The sequence below is a fragment of the Haliotis rubra genome, unplaced genomic scaffold (genome assembly GCF_003918875.1).
Source record: "Haliotis rubra isolate DU_JTF1 unplaced genomic scaffold, ASM391887v1 Scf666, whole genome shotgun sequence".
Classification (NCBI taxonomy): Eukaryota; Metazoa; Mollusca; class Gastropoda; order Lepetellida; family Haliotidae; genus Haliotis; species Haliotis rubra.
This window is the reverse complement of record NW_025767375.1, coordinates 578,410-596,152: the sequence shown is the minus strand read 5'-3', so window position 1 is coordinate 596,152 and position 17,743 is coordinate 578,410. Positions and strand designations below refer to the sequence as shown.

Below are 17,743 nucleotides of genomic sequence, written 5' to 3'. Positions count from 1 at the left end.
ATTTCCGAACCGTACATTAAAATTGGCTGAATTGTTCTATCAAAAATATCAAAACAGGTATTAACATCCAAATTTTCATATCTACAATCATTCTTTTTACAGGAACTAAAGCTTTTTCTGCCCGTTTGGCCAAATGTTTACAAGCAACTGTAAACATGTTTCTACATGAAAATATAATGCCCAAGTATTTATAGTAAGAAACAACCTCTATAGATTTACCTGCATATACCCACTTTTCAATTTTTGATAATTTTCCTCCTTTTTTAAACACCATTATTTTGGTTTTGTCTAGATTTACTGTCAAACCCCACTTTTCACAGTATTCTTCGAAAATATCTATCTTTCTCTGGAGGTTGATTACTGTATCGCCAAACATAATGACATCATCAGCAAATAAAAGCAGACAAATTTCTTCAATATCACTATCTAAAGAAATACCTCGATGGTCCGCTTGGACAATAGTTGCAGCTAACTCTTCAAATCACATTAAAAACAAAATTGGTGACTACATACATCCTTGTCTAACCCCTCGAGAAAGATGAAACCATTTCTGTAAACTGACATGGTGTACATCTCACACATGCTTTCATATTACAATAAATACTTTCTAACAATTTATATAATTTACCATGAATTCCTTTTCTAAGTAACTGAAAGAGAAGCTTGCTTCTATCGACCTAATCAAAAGCCTTTTTAAAGTACAGTTTCCCTTGTTTTTTTCTAAGATACTTATAAGCTAATGTATTTAAAATAAACATGTTGTCAACAGTGGAATACCCATCTCTGACGCCAGCTTGTGCTTCCGACACTGCAGAGTGTAGTTCTAACCAAAATTTCAATCTTGTATTAATAATTGAGGTAAACACTTTACATATCAAGCAAGGTAATCCCTCTATAATTATCCGGGTCTTCTTTACTGCCATGTTTAAATAATGGTATAATTACGCCTTCATTCCAAGCATCAGGGAACTGACCTGTTGTGAGAATGTTATTAAACAACACCACCAAATATGAAGATAGAATTTCAGTCAAGGAGATTTACCATTTTTAAATATTTTTCATAGATCTTTTTATTTCCTCTTCAGTTATCGACTCTATAACTGAAGAGGAAATAAAAAGATCTATTAAAAAGTTTAAAGTCGCCAAGAATATCGTCACTTTCTGCACAATCCTCACATACCAATGCATTATGGTCTGCTACTCTTGTACATGTTTGTTAAAAGAGTTCCCTAAGTCAACGTCAGGATTTAACAGAGTTTTGAAGTAACTGTACCAATTGTCTGCAGATATGACACAGTCGGTTGATTTTTTCCCACTCAATAAAGATTTCAACAGTCTCCAAGAAACTATACAGTCTTTGCTTTCAGCAGCCTCCGTTACGTCATTTACCACTTTGCGATCATATTCTTTCTTCCTTTCTTCAAATTGCCTGAAAATAATGTTTACTTTCAATGTACTTCTTGCTATCGTCAACACAATCAGATTTTCTAAAAATATTTAAGAGTTTATATTTGTCCTGCTTCAGATGGCGACATTCCTGGTCGAACCACTTTGGCTGAACTGAGCGACTGCGATTATGTTTATTAAAGTCTATCTTACGTTTAAAGTCTAAGTCACTGAAACAAGAAACAAATAACATTATAATGATATCATTTTGGTTGACTATCCCGACAAACACATGTTTCTTGCGGGTGACCTAATTGCTTGAATGAAAGATTTTCTAGATTTAATCCCCGAGGACACTACTGGCTTTATTGGTAAGGGATATTTTGACCTGCCAGGAACATGCAGAGATAACTTTGTCCGCTATGAGTATGGCAAGAAATGTCCTGAACAAAGTTTATGTTATAGACTCCTCTTCACTCATATCTGAAACTTTGGTATATGTATTTAATAATAACGGCTATTCATAAAGTACCTGTTTCCACGCACTTGTGCATGCTCAAAGCGTTATCGCATTATTACCCCGGATAACCCAAGCTGCTTCTGTGGCGCTAGAGGGTTAACAGTCATATGCCTTATCTCATCGGGTACCCATTTATTGCTGGGTGAACAGCGGCAATTCATAAACAAACTCACGGAGGGGAGACCACATGTGTCACTTGTGCTCCGTCTAGGGCCGACTTAAGTCAAGCTGCCAAACCCGGCCACCCTTTCAAGGACTGTCCGCGACCATCGTTGCTTAAGTTCAACTAATTGCTGACCTGGGCTTCTTGCACAGGACAAGACATCACCACATTTCAAAACTCTTTTGAATGTAGAAGAACTTGGAGACATACAGTATTCAAAGGTCAGTAGCATCAGATTGGCCATGAACCACCTCCTTCTGGCATTAAAATCTAGGCAATTCATTATATCAATGATTCGCGAATTTCACTGCATGTCAAACAATTGATTAAGAAAAAGCACATGTGTGCATACATAATGTCATGCATATAGCTTGGCATGATCAGTCGATTGATTGGATCTGGCTCATCCTACCAGTCTTTCAGGTTGGGGAGGAGCTTTCAGTGTAACCCAGCACTCTGCACTCTACAGGTATTAAGTGAGGCAAGTGACCTGAAATATAACTTGGTGTAGTTATTCCCCATATACTGCTGCATATACGCAAACAGGACACCGTGCTTTTTTCTAAATATATGTCGACCATCCCCATCTTTCCATGAAACACTGAATATTGTTTGTTAATCTATAGTTGCAGCTGTCTTTCGATCGTATGCATGTTCTTACTACGTCAGGAAGTATTGAAATCATCCAGAAAAAGCGATCCATCAAAACCTCAGTGGCCCTATGAACGCTCATTCTAAGACGTTTGGCAGATAGAATGCTGCCTTGAGAGACGCCCTGATCTCTTGACTGAAATGGTTTCCTGTTTGAGACAAAATCCTAAAAGTATCAGCACTCCTGATTCTTTAGGGTTTCGGGAGATGATCGTAAACTGACAAAAACAAGTTCAAACTATACTGATGAGCAAAAGAAACTTTCTCTTGCGAATGTGTTCATAATATTAGCATAAGAAAATATAATCTAATGCAAATTGCCCCATTGTTCTTGCCCCCCAAAAAGGGGTTCGATTCTGACCAACATCAGCCCTCAAACGCACCTCTTGACAACTTTGCATCGAAAACAGCAAAATGCACGTGTTTCGCAAGTAAGGGTAAAATGCACGTGCATGCATGGTATTAAACCACCTCACAGCACAGAGTACATCGTACTTCAGCAGAAAACCACGTTACAATGCCTAGGTTAACTTCAGCAGAGCGAGAGAGGGCCATCGGAATGCTGCAAATGGGCGCTACATCGGGTCACGTTGCAGGAACCTTCAATTGCTCCGTCGTGACCGTCAGGAACCTTCGTCCGCGCTGCCAACAGACTGGTCAGACCTCAGACAGGCCCCATACAGGCAGACCCGGGTGACAACTGCGCAGGAAGTGAGCCACCTGAAGACCCCACACCTTAGAAACAGCTTCCTGGCGGTAACGCCATCAGCGGTCCAGCACTCGGTCACCCAGTGAGTCGAACGATAGTGTCAAGGGGAGACTACGGGCCTATGGTATCAGGGCCTACCGACCGTACCGAGGAACGCTGCTGACAGACAGACATGGTCGCTCGAGTTGTCCAGAACTTCTTTCACGCCAACAACGTCAACGTCCTGCCATGGCCTGCACGCTCTCCTGACATGTCGCCAATCGAACACGTGTGAGACCGACCACCTTGATAGAGTTATTCAGCGGAGACAGAATCCACCAGTTGCAGTACAGCAAATGCTGTGGCACTGTCTGAAACAGAACTAGTGACGTTGTGCAATTTGTATTGTAATTGTAACGGGTAGAAGCGTTTGTTGTTTTATTATCATACAATCCTTTCAAAAAGACCCGGATAACCTTTGCTATAAATACAGCTCTCAAAAACTGACACCGACTCTCCTATTTGCATTCACCCTAACGCTGAGACGTGAATAGTTGCGTTCATCACATCTAATAAATCAAATGAACGTATAGGAATTACGTCTGTGATATAACTGGCATACTTACCTTCAATGTTAGTAATATATTGAAAATATTATCTGCGCCCTCCTCTTAATACAGACACAGGTTACGCAGGCTTGTTGCTTGTCTTTCAAGGAATAACATATCACGATCTCACTGACAGTTCCTCAGAAAAATATGTGGAATGAAATGTCCAGATTAATCACAAAATTAAAACATTGACTAAGCTTACATATATTAAATCCATTTGGAATTAGTCGAAGTTGATAATATACTTGTCACATGGGTTGATTATGAAGACGTCACATGTATATCCATAACTATAATGACTGCAATTAGTTCCTGTCGAGATACACGTATACAACCTTAGGGGTTTACATGGGGTTTAGGGGTTAAGAATGGCTCATGTTAGAAGCTCTAACATGACAAATCTCAAAACATATCTGGGTCGTAAACAGGGACAATGCGACTTTCAATGTCTAGGTTTGAACTGCAGCTTGTATGGATGCGGTTGTAACATAAATGTAGTCTCGTATGTGTTTGGGTCGGATGAAGGGAACGGCTCCGACGGATCACGAGCTAAGTCGAAGTTTTGCAGGATCGACGTTAGTCCAAGAAATATCCTAACTCGGGCCAGCTTCTCACCGATACAAGAACGCTTTCCGACACCAAACGTCAACAGCCTGCAAAGTAATACAAATTATGTGCATTTTTTATACTGCCTACAAAATGTAATGATTTGAATGTACTTGTGATTGAGGTATATATTTATAGTCCCATGCCGTTGTATCCGATCGAAACATCTAATCACAATGAACGTTTATATTATGTAAGAACAGCACGTGATACACCCATCAGTCAATGTGTGCGCTTTAAGGGGTATTCATAATCGTAATGCAAACGAACTAAGCAAACGCTTAAGCCTGTCTCCAAGATAGTCTCCCCATGATCAGTAAAAAATAGCAAAGTGTTGGTACAATTTGTTTTTGAGGTATCCCAAGTTGTCCGAATAATTGCAAATTAAACAGTGTAATTTCTCGATGGTAGCCTGTATAATGACATCTCTACAATATGAGTAATATATATTATGCCACCGATGACAATGCCTGAACACATCGTGCCAAGGGTGTCACCGATTTTGTTCGACGTGAAGCTCCCAATAAATCTTCTGACACATCTTCAATACTGCATTTTCTCGGAGGAAAAGAATGTACGCCAGGTACACCAACACCTACTAGCAGGGATGGCATGATGAAGCTCTCGTGAAGGAGGCAAAACCAAGGATAACCAAACGCAAGGTATTCAACAGCTATGAAAGGATAGTTAGGTTTTATTTCACAAGTATGTATTCAACCTATGGGACCTGTTTGTGTATAAGCTTTCTTTCTCCCTGCTGAAAATTTTAAATTGGACTGTATGCAGGCTGACTTATGCAGATCTACCTCTGACGCTTCTCATCCTCCGGTGGCAGAAGTTCGCCATTATCATCCAAGAATCTGGTTGGATCAAACGTGAAGGGATTCTCCCAAAATGATTCGTCGTGGTGTACACGCCATACGTTGTAAATAACCTTCATAAAAGAAAGATTCTAGTCATTGTTAACAATGCATTATGTCCTAATGTCAAAGAATACAAGTGTACTTCAAAACCCTTGGATAACGTTATGACGACAGATAACTTTTCAATGAATCTGTTCTGTTAATAAAGTGAGGGATGTTCAATATACAGTTGTTACATCTATTGATATTCTATATCTTTAATGATATAAATAGTTTTACAGTGTAACAAGGAAGTCAGATTAGTCGTTGAAAGTCAGATAGATTTCGTTAGATGATTGGCCCACTATCCTCCATGTCCTTTACCATGGAAAGTGATACTCATGAATCGGCCTCTGTCCTACATAGACATTCGCAGATTTGACAAGAATTTCTAATCAAACGTCCAATATCATTTGGGTTTATTTTGTTTCATTGTTTTCCTAGTAAACTGAGTACAGATCAGAGAATACATAAAATGGATTGAATGAGTGAGTTCAATTATTAACGTCACCTCGGCCATTTAGTGACGAGAAAGATTTTCCATACACAATAAATATAAGTTGTTAAATAACCAGTCATCGAAGGACTGTAAAATAACTAGAGTATCACAGATGGTGTTTGAAACTAGCATGTTAATCTAAAATTATTTTATTTACGAAGAAAATACAATATGAAAAAATCAGGCTAAAGGTCACCAGCAACTGAAAGAAGGTCACCATACTAGGGTCCATGGGGACGTAGAGAGCTTTTGCTACCTGCATGGACTCAGCTGGATTTACAACATCCCTCCAGCCGCTGGCGATTGTAGGAAAATTCAAATTAACAAAAATACTACTTTTAAAAATCTGGTAAGTTCAAATTTTACTTTGAAAGTTTTGGGACTTACGTACCCTCTCAGGGGTGCATAAAATGGAACCCATATACTATCACATGAGATATATTTAGTAATCGAAATGATGTTTAGTTTAAAAATATTGTAAAATATCATTCCTGTAATTATTACCTCCTAAATAGCTGCAATACCTATGAATCTGTAAAAATGGTTGTTGCATGATCATCCATCTATGTGCTATTAGAATGGATTCAAGTGTACACTGTAGAAATAACTGGCAATGACTTAAACAATAATTTCGAGGGGAACAACCTAGCATTACTTATATTTGAACTGTGTACAGAGCAGTTGCATGAACCACAAGGGACAGTATTTGGTTTCAGTATTCTTGTAGGAACATCTGCCGGTGTCTTGTTTACTGATAAAGAAACATTGCTTGGCAATTTTAGCAGCATAAGACACTTTCTTTTTTACTCTGAATCGTTTTGACACGTTCAGGAAGATATGGTGCTGGTAATGTTAACAAAAAAAGAAGTGATAATGTTTTCACCTTGATAGCAGTAAACGCTTAAGCTCTGTGACCTTTTGACCATTGAGATGTTCAGCTATTTCTTCGTGAACATTTTAAATCACTCCCTTTCTTAGTGAACATTTTAAATATCCCTTGCTTTGTTTAAGATTCTTTGGGACACTACCTTGACAAGAATGTAACAAACTGACGTAAATCCAAGGCACCCTTAACTGATAAATGATCACCAGGTCATTTTTTCTCTATTATTTTCACTAACTAATCATCATGTATAGATTAGTGAATGACACGACCCAAAGAGAGTGGACCCAATCTTTTTAGGCTAGGTCTGGGGTCAACCGGTCAAAATATAACAAGAAGAAGACAAAGTCATCAATATCCCCCGCAATGGCAAAATACTCTTCATGATTATGTCTACGAGTTTTGATTATGTCAAATATTTAGGTGTGTATAAAGAAAAGTGGAAGGAGAGTATTGAAAGGTTTTTAAAGTTCTGCTCCAGAAAGGAGCACTAACACCAATTTCAGTCTATGTCAAACTTGTTGCCATGGAAATGCCAATAATATTTTATTCAGAAATCCAAAACTACCAAAAGGCACCAGTACACCACCAGATCTATGTATGTGCCAAGTTTGGTGAAGAAACATTGAACGGTTTTAAGAGTTCTGCTCCAGAAAAGTGCACTACTACTAATTTCTGTTTTAGTCAAACTTGTTGCCATGGAAACGCCAAAATATTTTATTCAGAATTCCAAAACTATCAAAAAGGAACCAGTACACCACGACACCAATCTATGTGCCAAGTTTGGTGAAGAAATAGTGAACGGTTTTAGAGTTCAGCTCCGGAAAAGAGCACTACCACCAATTTCAGGCTAAGTCAAACTTGTTGCCATGGAAATGGCAAAAATATTTTATTCAGAATTCCAACACTACCAAAAGGCACTAGTACACCACCAGACCAATCTATGTGCCAAGTTTGGTGAAGAAATAGTGAACGGTTTTAGAGTTCAGCTCCGGAAAAGAGCACTACCACCAATTTCAGGCTAAGTCAAACTTGTTGCCATGGAAATGGCAAAAATATTTTATTCAGAATTCCAAAACTACCAAAAGGCACCAGTACACCACCAGATCTATCTATGTGCCAAGTTTGGTGATGAAATAGTGAACGGTTTTAGAGTTCTGCTCCGGAAAAGACAAATGTGCACGGAAGGACGGACGGAGGGACGCACGGACGGAGTCCATTTTAATACCCCCCGCAAAACGCGTTGCGGGGGATAACAAGTTTCATTGGCACATCAGATACTGCAAATCATTCTGAGACACGTCATGGTGTTTACGCTTTTTCGATACCAGTCTGATATAATTATCCATCACATTCTGCATGAGGTTGTTGCCTCGAATGTGTTTACGATATCATCATATCACTGGCCGTCAATATCACCAGCCACATCGACGTCAGCCAAGACATAGTCAGCGAACACTCAGTATTCCGACGCGGGGTGAGAATCCGTGGCTCAGCACTTTACCATATGAAATAAGAAACATATGGCAAAAATGTTCAGCTAACCATATGCTAAACTTACTTTGATGATATTATTAGTATATGTCATTCCAAAGCATTAAAATGTAACAGTAGCTATCCCAATATGTGCCATAACAGCGAGAGTGAGAGTCAATACATCTCGACTGAGTGTTGGCCATGGTAATGTTCTCCTGCTTGAGGGAGTCGGTAACAATACGCGTGTGCTCCTGCGTTTTCATCCTGAAGCACAAAATAACGTCCATGTTAGCGCGTCGATGGCACAACGTGTGCCTCAAATATGTTGTTACGGTAGTACTACCAAGTGAAACGTCCGTGAATAACAAATAACATGAGATTCCACCCCTCACCGTTACTGAACCACCCGCAAAACGATCGTTCTGTCTAACCTTAACGGCATGAAAACGCTCATCCCTGTCAATCTGTCATTGAAGAACAAAGTCAACCTCAGTTCATCTAAAAACATAACGTTTGCCCCAAAACGTTTGGTCCAGCGCTGCAGCTCTTGACACCAACGGCGTCTTGCAGGAGCCGGTCTGTCAATCGTGGGATTACACGTCGATGTCGGGCAAGCTGATTCCTTCTGTACTACTGATTACGAATCGTGTGTCTACAGACGTTAACATCTATAACGTTGTAAAGCTCATCTCAAATCTGACATTTGCACTTTGACCACGTTTACTGCTCGTTCTGATGAAAAGGTCTTGTGCGCCAGTTGTTGCCCTTGGTCGACAAGCTCGTCGTTTGTCATCAACGTCGTTTGTCTGTTGATATCGTGATTGTCTGCTTGTCTATGAAAGGTTAAGAGCTCATGTCAACATCCAACATGCAAATTGCACGTAGCTGTTACATGTGTGACAGACGCCGCATGTAAAAGAAAACATGTTTAATTGAGTTTAAAACAATATCAAAACTGGCTATTCTCGTATCACTGTAATGTACAGCAACACACTAACAGGTGTCAACTGTACTTTTCAAATTTTACCAAGACCATATTCACGTCCAAATCATGAAAAACGCTTGCAAGATATGGACGTGTCCGTAAGAAATTCCCAACACATCAGGAATGAAAGTATCATTTTCTAAATCCATATACAATCATACATCTTGGCTCCAAAATGACATCACACAAAAATGCAAGAGCTGCTACTTTCTTTCAAAAGTATTAAGCGGATATGTTGCCCTTCAGTACTTCAAACACGTACCTTTGTGCCCTTGGGGATGCTGTAACCTTTATAGCTGCAGTCCTGGGTAGTGGTCCTTGGTCCAGCTGCACCGATTGGAGTATAGTAGCGATATAATTCTAATTCCACTGCCCTGCTGTAGGGCATTTTGTTCCGGTCCTCCAAACCAGGAAGTCGGTCCTTTCCAACCACCCTCTGGATCTCCTCCTGGATCTTCTTCTGGACCTCAGGAAAGTTTACCATTGCAGCTAGGGCAGTGTACATGGTTGGTTTTGTTGTGATAACACCTATCCACATAATAGAAAATAGTGATTTAATTTGGGACCTGGCATCTGTGAAGTGATTATTATTTACCTTTCTTGGGAAAATAACAGGAAAAATACAAAACTATGTCTGTACAGACAGAGATGTGTGACTCAGAAGGTCGTCATACTACATCGTTTATTTTTACAGTATTACCTGCAAGCACCGAATCCACCAGAACACCTTTGATATTTTTCGTTGATATCGATCCCTCCGCATGCTCTTGTAAAAGCAAGGTGTAGAGACAGTTGGGCGTCGTACCCTTGGATTCCTTCAAAATTATATTCAATCTGTTACACCTCATTTGCAATCAGAGTTGCCTGCTTTCCTTATTAAACTACAATATTCGTGACATTTGTGTAAAGTACACACAGTACCATTAGTTCTACAGCGTCATATCAGACGTGTTTTACTTAACATTAATTCAACATTTCTGAGTATTAGTTTGTATACATTACCTGTATTATTTTGTCAACAGTTTCGGTAAAATAGTGGTAACCATCCTTCATGGACTGACAAGCGTTTCTGATTTGCGGTATCAGCGTCACACTCAACGGGACATTGTCAATGAGAAACTGGTTCTTGTGGAGTAAAAGGACATCAAAGGCATCTGAAATTTTCTTACAAATCTCCAGTGTCTTATGGCCAGGTTGAAATCTTTGCCCACAAACCTGAAATAAAATATACTAGCTGTGAATTGACACACGTGAGTGTGTGAGGGAGTGAGTGAGTGAGTATTTAGAGTCACATCGGCAATATTTCAGCCACACTGTGACTAAACATGATATATATTAATAATAAATACGTTTATTCCTTACAACCTGTCACAGCGGCAGTATTTCAGCGATATCAAGATATATTAATAATAATTATAGGTAAAGTATAAAAGTCCTGTCAACGAAGGACAGTATAAAACTGGCATGTAAATAAACAAATATACTATAATGCAGGACAACACAAAATAAATAACGGGCTATAGATCACCAGCAACTGAAGTGAGTGAGTTAATAGTTAACGTCACATCGGCAATATTTCAGCCATATCGTGACGAGAACATTTTACATTGAAATGGAATATGTGTATATTATAAAACCTATCATCGAAGAACAGTAAAACAACTAGAATATCACAATTAGATTTAAAACTAGTGTGGAAGGTTAAAACTAATAGCACTATTAGGACAATACAAGATTCAAACAGGCTATAGATCGCCAACAACTGAAGGTAGACCACCACACTAGGGATCATAATGATCACACAGGATTTCCTGTTAGTTGAAAACTTGGATATGAACTGAGGCATACGGCCTCGTAATCCAAAATCATGTAAATCGTTTAAAATCTTCGATTTTTTCGAAATGCACACTGAATATTAGTTATTAAATTATTTGATTCCAAGTACCATGTTAGTCTACCATTGACCATGCGTTTCATGGTGTTGCTTGTTAAGGATACTGGTCTGTAATTCGAAGGATCAGTATGATCCCAACCAGATTTTGGTATTGGAACAACAATTGCTTCACGCCATGATGGTGGAAAGTGTCCAGATGTCCAGATATCATCAAATATGAATAGAAGACTTTCGAAATATGGTTCTGATAAGTGTTTCAGGAGCAGATAGTGGATGTTATCATCAAAGGGCAGCATGGAGCTCATGAACAGTAATTATTTTGTTGTAATCTTACCCATTTTCTGAATTGAAAATAATAGCTTTCTTTTCCTGTTCTTTTTTAAAAATATATTTGGAATTGAGGTACATAATTTTGAAGAGGAATAATGTTTAGTGAAAGTTTCACCAAGTTTGTTAGCAATATCCGATTTATTAGTCAATAATTTGTTGTCGTCTTTGAGATTTAGAATGCTAGATTTAGAATGCCATCGAGTGTCAACAAGGACGAAGTTACAGCGGAAGTAAATAAAGATATGAATAGCTATGATATCCAAAAGAACACGTGCCAGACTGGTTCGGCTCATGACCCATTTCTCCAGAAACACAGAATTCAGGGGTTGATACCACCAGATTGGCCCATGAGCCACCGCCTTATGCCATAGGTCTCTAGGCAAATAGTATACTGGCTATAGAATAAGCACAATATTCAGTGTCAACATACAATTTAAGCATAATAATGTCAACATCAACATTTCCATGCTCAGGGCATGGCGTGGCCAGCCGATTGATAGAATCTACCACCCGTCTAGGTGAAGTAAGGGTCGAAGTGGTGTGTTGGGCAAACGGAACACGGTTCCAGTCTCCTACTGCCCTCCCGCCCTCCACCGACATAGGGGCGCAACCTACGGCAAACAGGTTGCCCAATTCGGTCGCCTATTACGACCAGCAATGGGGTGCTTTGGACCTTTTGACCAGGGTCCACGCGGGGCGAAGAGCTATTAGCGTTACCCAGCACCCACCACGAGGAGGTTGCTCTTCACGGGTACCATATTACTTGGAAAGACATAGATCATACAAATATGAAGTGGACCATGCACAAGGCATGACATGACCAGCCGATCGATAGAACCGGGCCCATGGGCGATAACTCTCCTTTGAAATGATGTAAGCGACGGTCCAAGTTTTCGCTTCCGGTCTGGTTCCCGTCTCAATGTGCGTTGCGACAACAATCGACATGTAAAGACCGAGCCAAGCTTACGCGTTGCATGCTGCACCTTCCCATTCGTCACCACTCGCCCTTTCCGTAAACTCCTCGTCCCCGTCTCGATGCTTGTTATGTGCGAACATACGACAAACCAATCAGAACGCGCGTAATGAAGGCGGTGCTTTGATAAAAATAATCCCGAACACTTAAATCGTTTATGACATATGTCATTGTTTAAAAATATGTATCATCATGTTGAAAGTACAAGGAATGTAGGTAATATAATCGTTTTGGCTCATGTGTAGTTTTTAGTAAAGATATTGCCATGGAAGGGGAGAGATTCAAATCCACGCACGTGCGTTTGTTTACATAACGGCTCTCATGGGTCCAATATTGAGTGTATTTCTGACGATCCTGTGGGTTTGTTGTGCAGAGTGTACGTGCGCTTCGAACAATTTTAGGAAATGTAGTTATAAATCGCTACGAGTTTTAAAACAATTATATTATATCTGTATGTAACTAATCAACTTTAATCTTTAACATTGAGCATATATTTCACATATCTCTGTGAATATTTTTTTGGTCATTCATATATTTTCAGCGAATTCATTTAAAATTCCACTTGGGGTATGACAGCAAGGTTACACGAATGTTCAGTGTGAGAAATTTTTTAAGTCATTTTTGAGTATGTGCTTTGGGATTTGATTTAGCTGAAGTTTTAAAACTCTTATTTGCATATGAAATAAAACAAATCCCATTTGATTCAAATAAACACTATGTAGAAATATAAATGGAAATATAAGGTGAACAGCTGGTAATAATTACTTTAGAATATGCCTTTAACAAATATGTTTTTTCTCCTTTTTTTAGTTGTATCAAATACGTTTAATTCCTTAAAATGAATAAGTAAAACCCAAAACAGCAATACAATGTACGAGTGCTTCGCTGATATTAAGTACCAGTGGAATCAAACAGGAATAGAATTATCGTTCTTGTGTAAAGTAGTTCTGATGTTCATGCGCTAATATGAAAACCTTCCAGAGGGGCCCGAGCCGCTATTCGGCTTGTCCAGGAATAACTTTCGTTGACAAACGGTACTACGAAATACCTCTAGCTGACACATGTATTGCGATGATTGTTAGTTTAGAACAGCATCGTTTGTGGAATCTCCAAGTCCAATACGAATTGACATGATTGGAGATAACGGGGAAAACGCCATGAAAATCGGAACATATACATTGTCACGGCATTTCCTACGTCAGAACACGAGGAAGTTTAAGTCTCTGGTAACTTGGCATCGATGAAATAGTGAAAACTGACTTTACAGATAGGTTTTACGTTATTTTCAACGATAATTTCTTAACTATCAACTAACTATTAACCTAACAAATAGTTCTCATACTATCACTGACCTCACTGTAATAAAATCGCAGATCCGTCTACATCTGCAGCCAAGGCAGCCGGAAGGCCTTTATCGCCGATATATTATTATTATACATCCCTGACTTGATTGATAATTGAAGAAATACCGCGCAGAATGTAACAACTGGATAATATTTTAAATGTTAACTTTTGATCAGCAGTTCTTCACGCATCTGATTTCGTTTTGATTTCAATGTAATATTGAAGTACACATGCGCCATCATGCACAAATATCAGATAAAATTACAACACTGTACAATGCAGATATCTATTTATGCAAAGGGGAACAAAGGCTGACTTCATTGATTTATTTGTGTGAGAATTTGAAAAAAGAAGTTTTGCAAGGAAACAAAAAGCTAGGTCTAAAATATAGAACATGAGCTTCTGAGCAATATGAGTGTTATAATCATATAAATATAGTGAAGGAAAACTGCCTGTAGACACTGCATGCCAGCAATATGTAAACCATTTGATGTTTACAACACTTAACAGTATCATTTATTATAGAGCCTGACATTTATAATAAGTATGGAAATAGTTTTGTTTATATATTTGTGATGACAAATTGAGGTTGGAAAGTACCTTTGAATATTTACTTAACTTGTATAGCTTTTCTGTGTCTGAAAAATGTTTTTTTCTTCTATTCAAATTTTTAACTATCATCTTAATATATTTACTTAATTTATCATAATAACAATGCAGTGATTGTAGAAATTTGCAATAGATATCCACCATTCACCCATACAATCATTTTATACTTCATGCACCATAAACCCCTCGAGATAACAATCAGTTGTTGGCGATCTATAGCCCAATTTTACATTGTATTGTCCAGAAATAATTTTCTACTTTTAAAGATATATGCTAGCTAGTTTTAACTCAATCTGTGATAATCTAGTTGTTTTACTGTCCTTCGTTGACAGGGTTTTATATATTATATGTATGTATTATAAATTTAGAACTAGTTTTAGTCACGATATGGCTGAAATATTGCCGATGTGACTTTAAATCTTAACTCACTCACTCACAGACAGATAGCAAAAACGTTACATTTCAGCTATGTCCATTGTATATTAAAATCGTATTTGAACATTACATTATGATATGTAGGCGATGAATAACATTATTTGTCCGCGACTGTTTATTACGTGAACATTGTTTTTCTCCTCTCTAAGCTATAGCTGCTAAATATTTGGGGCGGTGGGGTAGCCTAATGGTTAAAGCGTTGGCTCGTCACGCCGAAGACCAGGGTTCGAATCCCCACATGGGCACAATGTGTGAAGCCCATTTCTGGTGTCCCCCGCCGTGATGTTGCTGGAATATTGCTAAAAGCGGCATAAACCCAAACTCAGTCAGTCAGTCAGTGCTAAATATTTGTGTTGTCAAAAATCCCAATATATTCAGGCCGTCGAAATTCACACGTTGCATACAAGACCTTCACATTTCGTGTACCGCCGATATCACCGATGCATCATGGAATCGCCGAACATATATATGCACTTGATATATCATCGTTCAAGGGAAAAGATATGATGACCATGCACCAGCTATAAACGTTACCGGTGAAGGTGAAGGCTATACTGGTTAACCGTCTCTATGTAACACGTACGCATACGACATGTGTTGTCAGTTTAAGGTTGGATCGTTCGGATCAGCGCAGCTAGGTGATAAGTGACGGGAAAATAAACTGAAAAAGATCACCTATTCCACCACCCGTCTGAAGTAAGGGTCGAAGGGGTGTATTGGGCAAAGGAGTGCTATTCTTGGATCATTGCCCTCAACCACCAGAATCCCGTCCTTCTACGACTCAGGGGCGCAACCCACGGCAAACAGTTTGCCCAATTTGGTCGCCTTTTACGACCAGCAATGGGGTGCTGAGGACCTATTCTGCCAACACGGGGGAAAAAGCTATAAGCGTTACCCAGAACACACCACGAGGAGGCTGCTCATCACGTGTGCCTATACTGTGAATTGACACGGGTCAATGTTACGGTCATTTATGTAAAGATATGTTGTTGAAGTGACGCCAGCTTTGCAGCACATTGACACACAATCCGTTATTAGTATCAACAAGTAAAAGAGACAATGTTTCCTATCTGAAGATACTTCAGAAGAAGGCAACAACTTACCAAAACCAAGATCACGTTGCTGACATATTGATTCAGGTCATCCCACGGGTCAAAAGAGACTCCATTTCGTTCTCTGCACCTGTTTATCATTTCTTGTATTTCTGCTTGGGCAAGATGCTCAACATTTTCAGAGCAGTTCCATATTGTTTTATTCCTCGAAAGGTAAGTTTTCTCAGGTATTGCTGTTTGTCACTAGCCGTCTGGAACATCAAATCATCCGGAAGCAAATACCCGCTAAAGCATGAATTAACCCTTCCACTGAAGATGTCAGCATATGCAGGAGATAAAAGGAGATCTCTGATGGTATGGAACTGGTCCAGAATGAGTGCTGGCGTCATTAGGAAATGGACGGTGAATATGCCGTCGTATGTCGAACCCAATCGCGTTAGATCGTTGATCAGTGTAGCTTCCTTTATGTCTAAGAAATTGCCCAGTATTGGTAGTGGTTTTGGACCTGGAGGCATCTTGCTATACTTCCGTTTCCACTGATAAATGTAGGCGATAAACAGCACAACGGCTGCACCCAGTATAATCTCAGTCAACATCCTGTTACAACGTCACAGAATGGACACAGATGTCTAAAACAGAAAGAGGAAATATATCCATGACGGACATATATGTTTCCGAAAACATGACAACTGAAAATGAACTAATTCCAACATCAATGCACATAACCTTCTTATGGAGCTGGCAGCAGACATTCCAGTTTTGAAACTACAACGCACAGCAAATGTCCAAACATGTTGACCCTGATAGCATGAAAATATAATCAGTAAAACGTTTCACAGAACCACTTGTTTCAGACGTTAGGAGGCTTGTTTAAAATATCAAACATTATACGGTCGGTGATCAGTCATTATTCCATGAGATAAATTACACATTGTATGACAATTTGACTGTTGGGAGTCATATATATACATATACAATACACACAAATAGTTACCTGTCCTTGTCTTCGTTCGTGACAACCAGTAAGAATAAACGTCGTAAAATAGCTTTGTGCTGCGATGTTTGGTCAAGGTTGATACAGATTGTGGGACGTTATCTGTTAACACGACTGCAGTGTGACCCTATTTATTACCGCAGAGGTGGTTGGCAAATGGAGGACTGTAACCTAATTCTGACAGCGGCTAGTAATGTTATCTTGAATTAATGTTCTTAAAGTTGCACTGCAGTACTATTTGAGCTATAAAATGTCTTGTTGACAAAAAAGGCCTAGCAACTATAAATATAGCAAATTTTTCTTTAAAAGTAGTTTTCCATTTTTTTTGATACGGCTAAGACACATTACACAATATATAAAAGAACTACGGTATCACTCCCATATTCATTTCAAATTACATAATTAAAAGGCAGGAGACATTAGTAAAGATCATTTAAACGTCAAACTTTTAAGTAGCTATCCTTTAAGTGACTGAGATATCCACACAGTCAAGAAATACATGTCTGACTGATTCTCTCTTCACAGAAGAGAGGATGAAGAAGTTTCTGTGCGTTAATGTTTGATTTTTGATTGCTGTAAACTACACACACAGTGAGTGTTGAGAATTGTGAAAGATTAAATGACCATTACCTGGTTATTTATGTGACCACTCATAGATTGGAACTTTGGTGTTTGAATGTATCATAAATCAAAGGGACAAGACCATTTCCTAATAATAAGAAATAGTTTGTTTTATACATAT

At 38.9% G+C, this 17,743-nt stretch overlaps 1 protein-coding gene across 1 annotated transcript; it reads right to left on the bottom strand.

The window, feature by feature from the left end:
* Nucleotides 1-4,370: 4,370 nt before the first annotated feature.
* LOC124257561 (cytochrome P450 2D14-like) lies at nucleotides 4,371-17,122 on the bottom strand. The gene is made up of 7 exons (XM_046691660.1): nucleotides 17,002-17,122; nucleotides 16,059-16,636; nucleotides 10,373-10,585; nucleotides 10,071-10,185; nucleotides 9,633-9,898; nucleotides 5,432-5,559; nucleotides 4,371-4,672 (listed from the first exon to the last, which is right to left on the bottom strand). Exons 2-7 carry the CDS (start codon nucleotides 16,146-16,148, stop codon nucleotides 4,462-4,464), a joined length of 1,023 nt encoding a protein of 340 aa, XP_046547616.1. The 5' UTR covers nucleotides 16,149-16,636; nucleotides 17,002-17,122; the 3' UTR covers nucleotides 4,371-4,461.
* Between the last annotated feature and the right edge of the window lie 621 nt (nucleotides 17,123-17,743).

Coding starts and splice junctions, on each gene's coding strand:
- LOC124257561 (XM_046691660.1), bottom strand. CDS start 16,148: ATGATAAACAGGTGCAGAGAACGAAATGGAGTCTCTTTTGACCCGTGG. Junction 10,186..10,372: donor CTGTTGACAAAATAATACAG/GTAATGTATACA, acceptor ATAATTTTGAAG/GAATCCAAGGGTACGACGCC. Junction 5,560..9,632: donor GCATCCCCAAGGGCACAAAG/GTACGTGTTTGA, acceptor TCTTTTATGAAG/GTTATTTACAACGTATGGCG.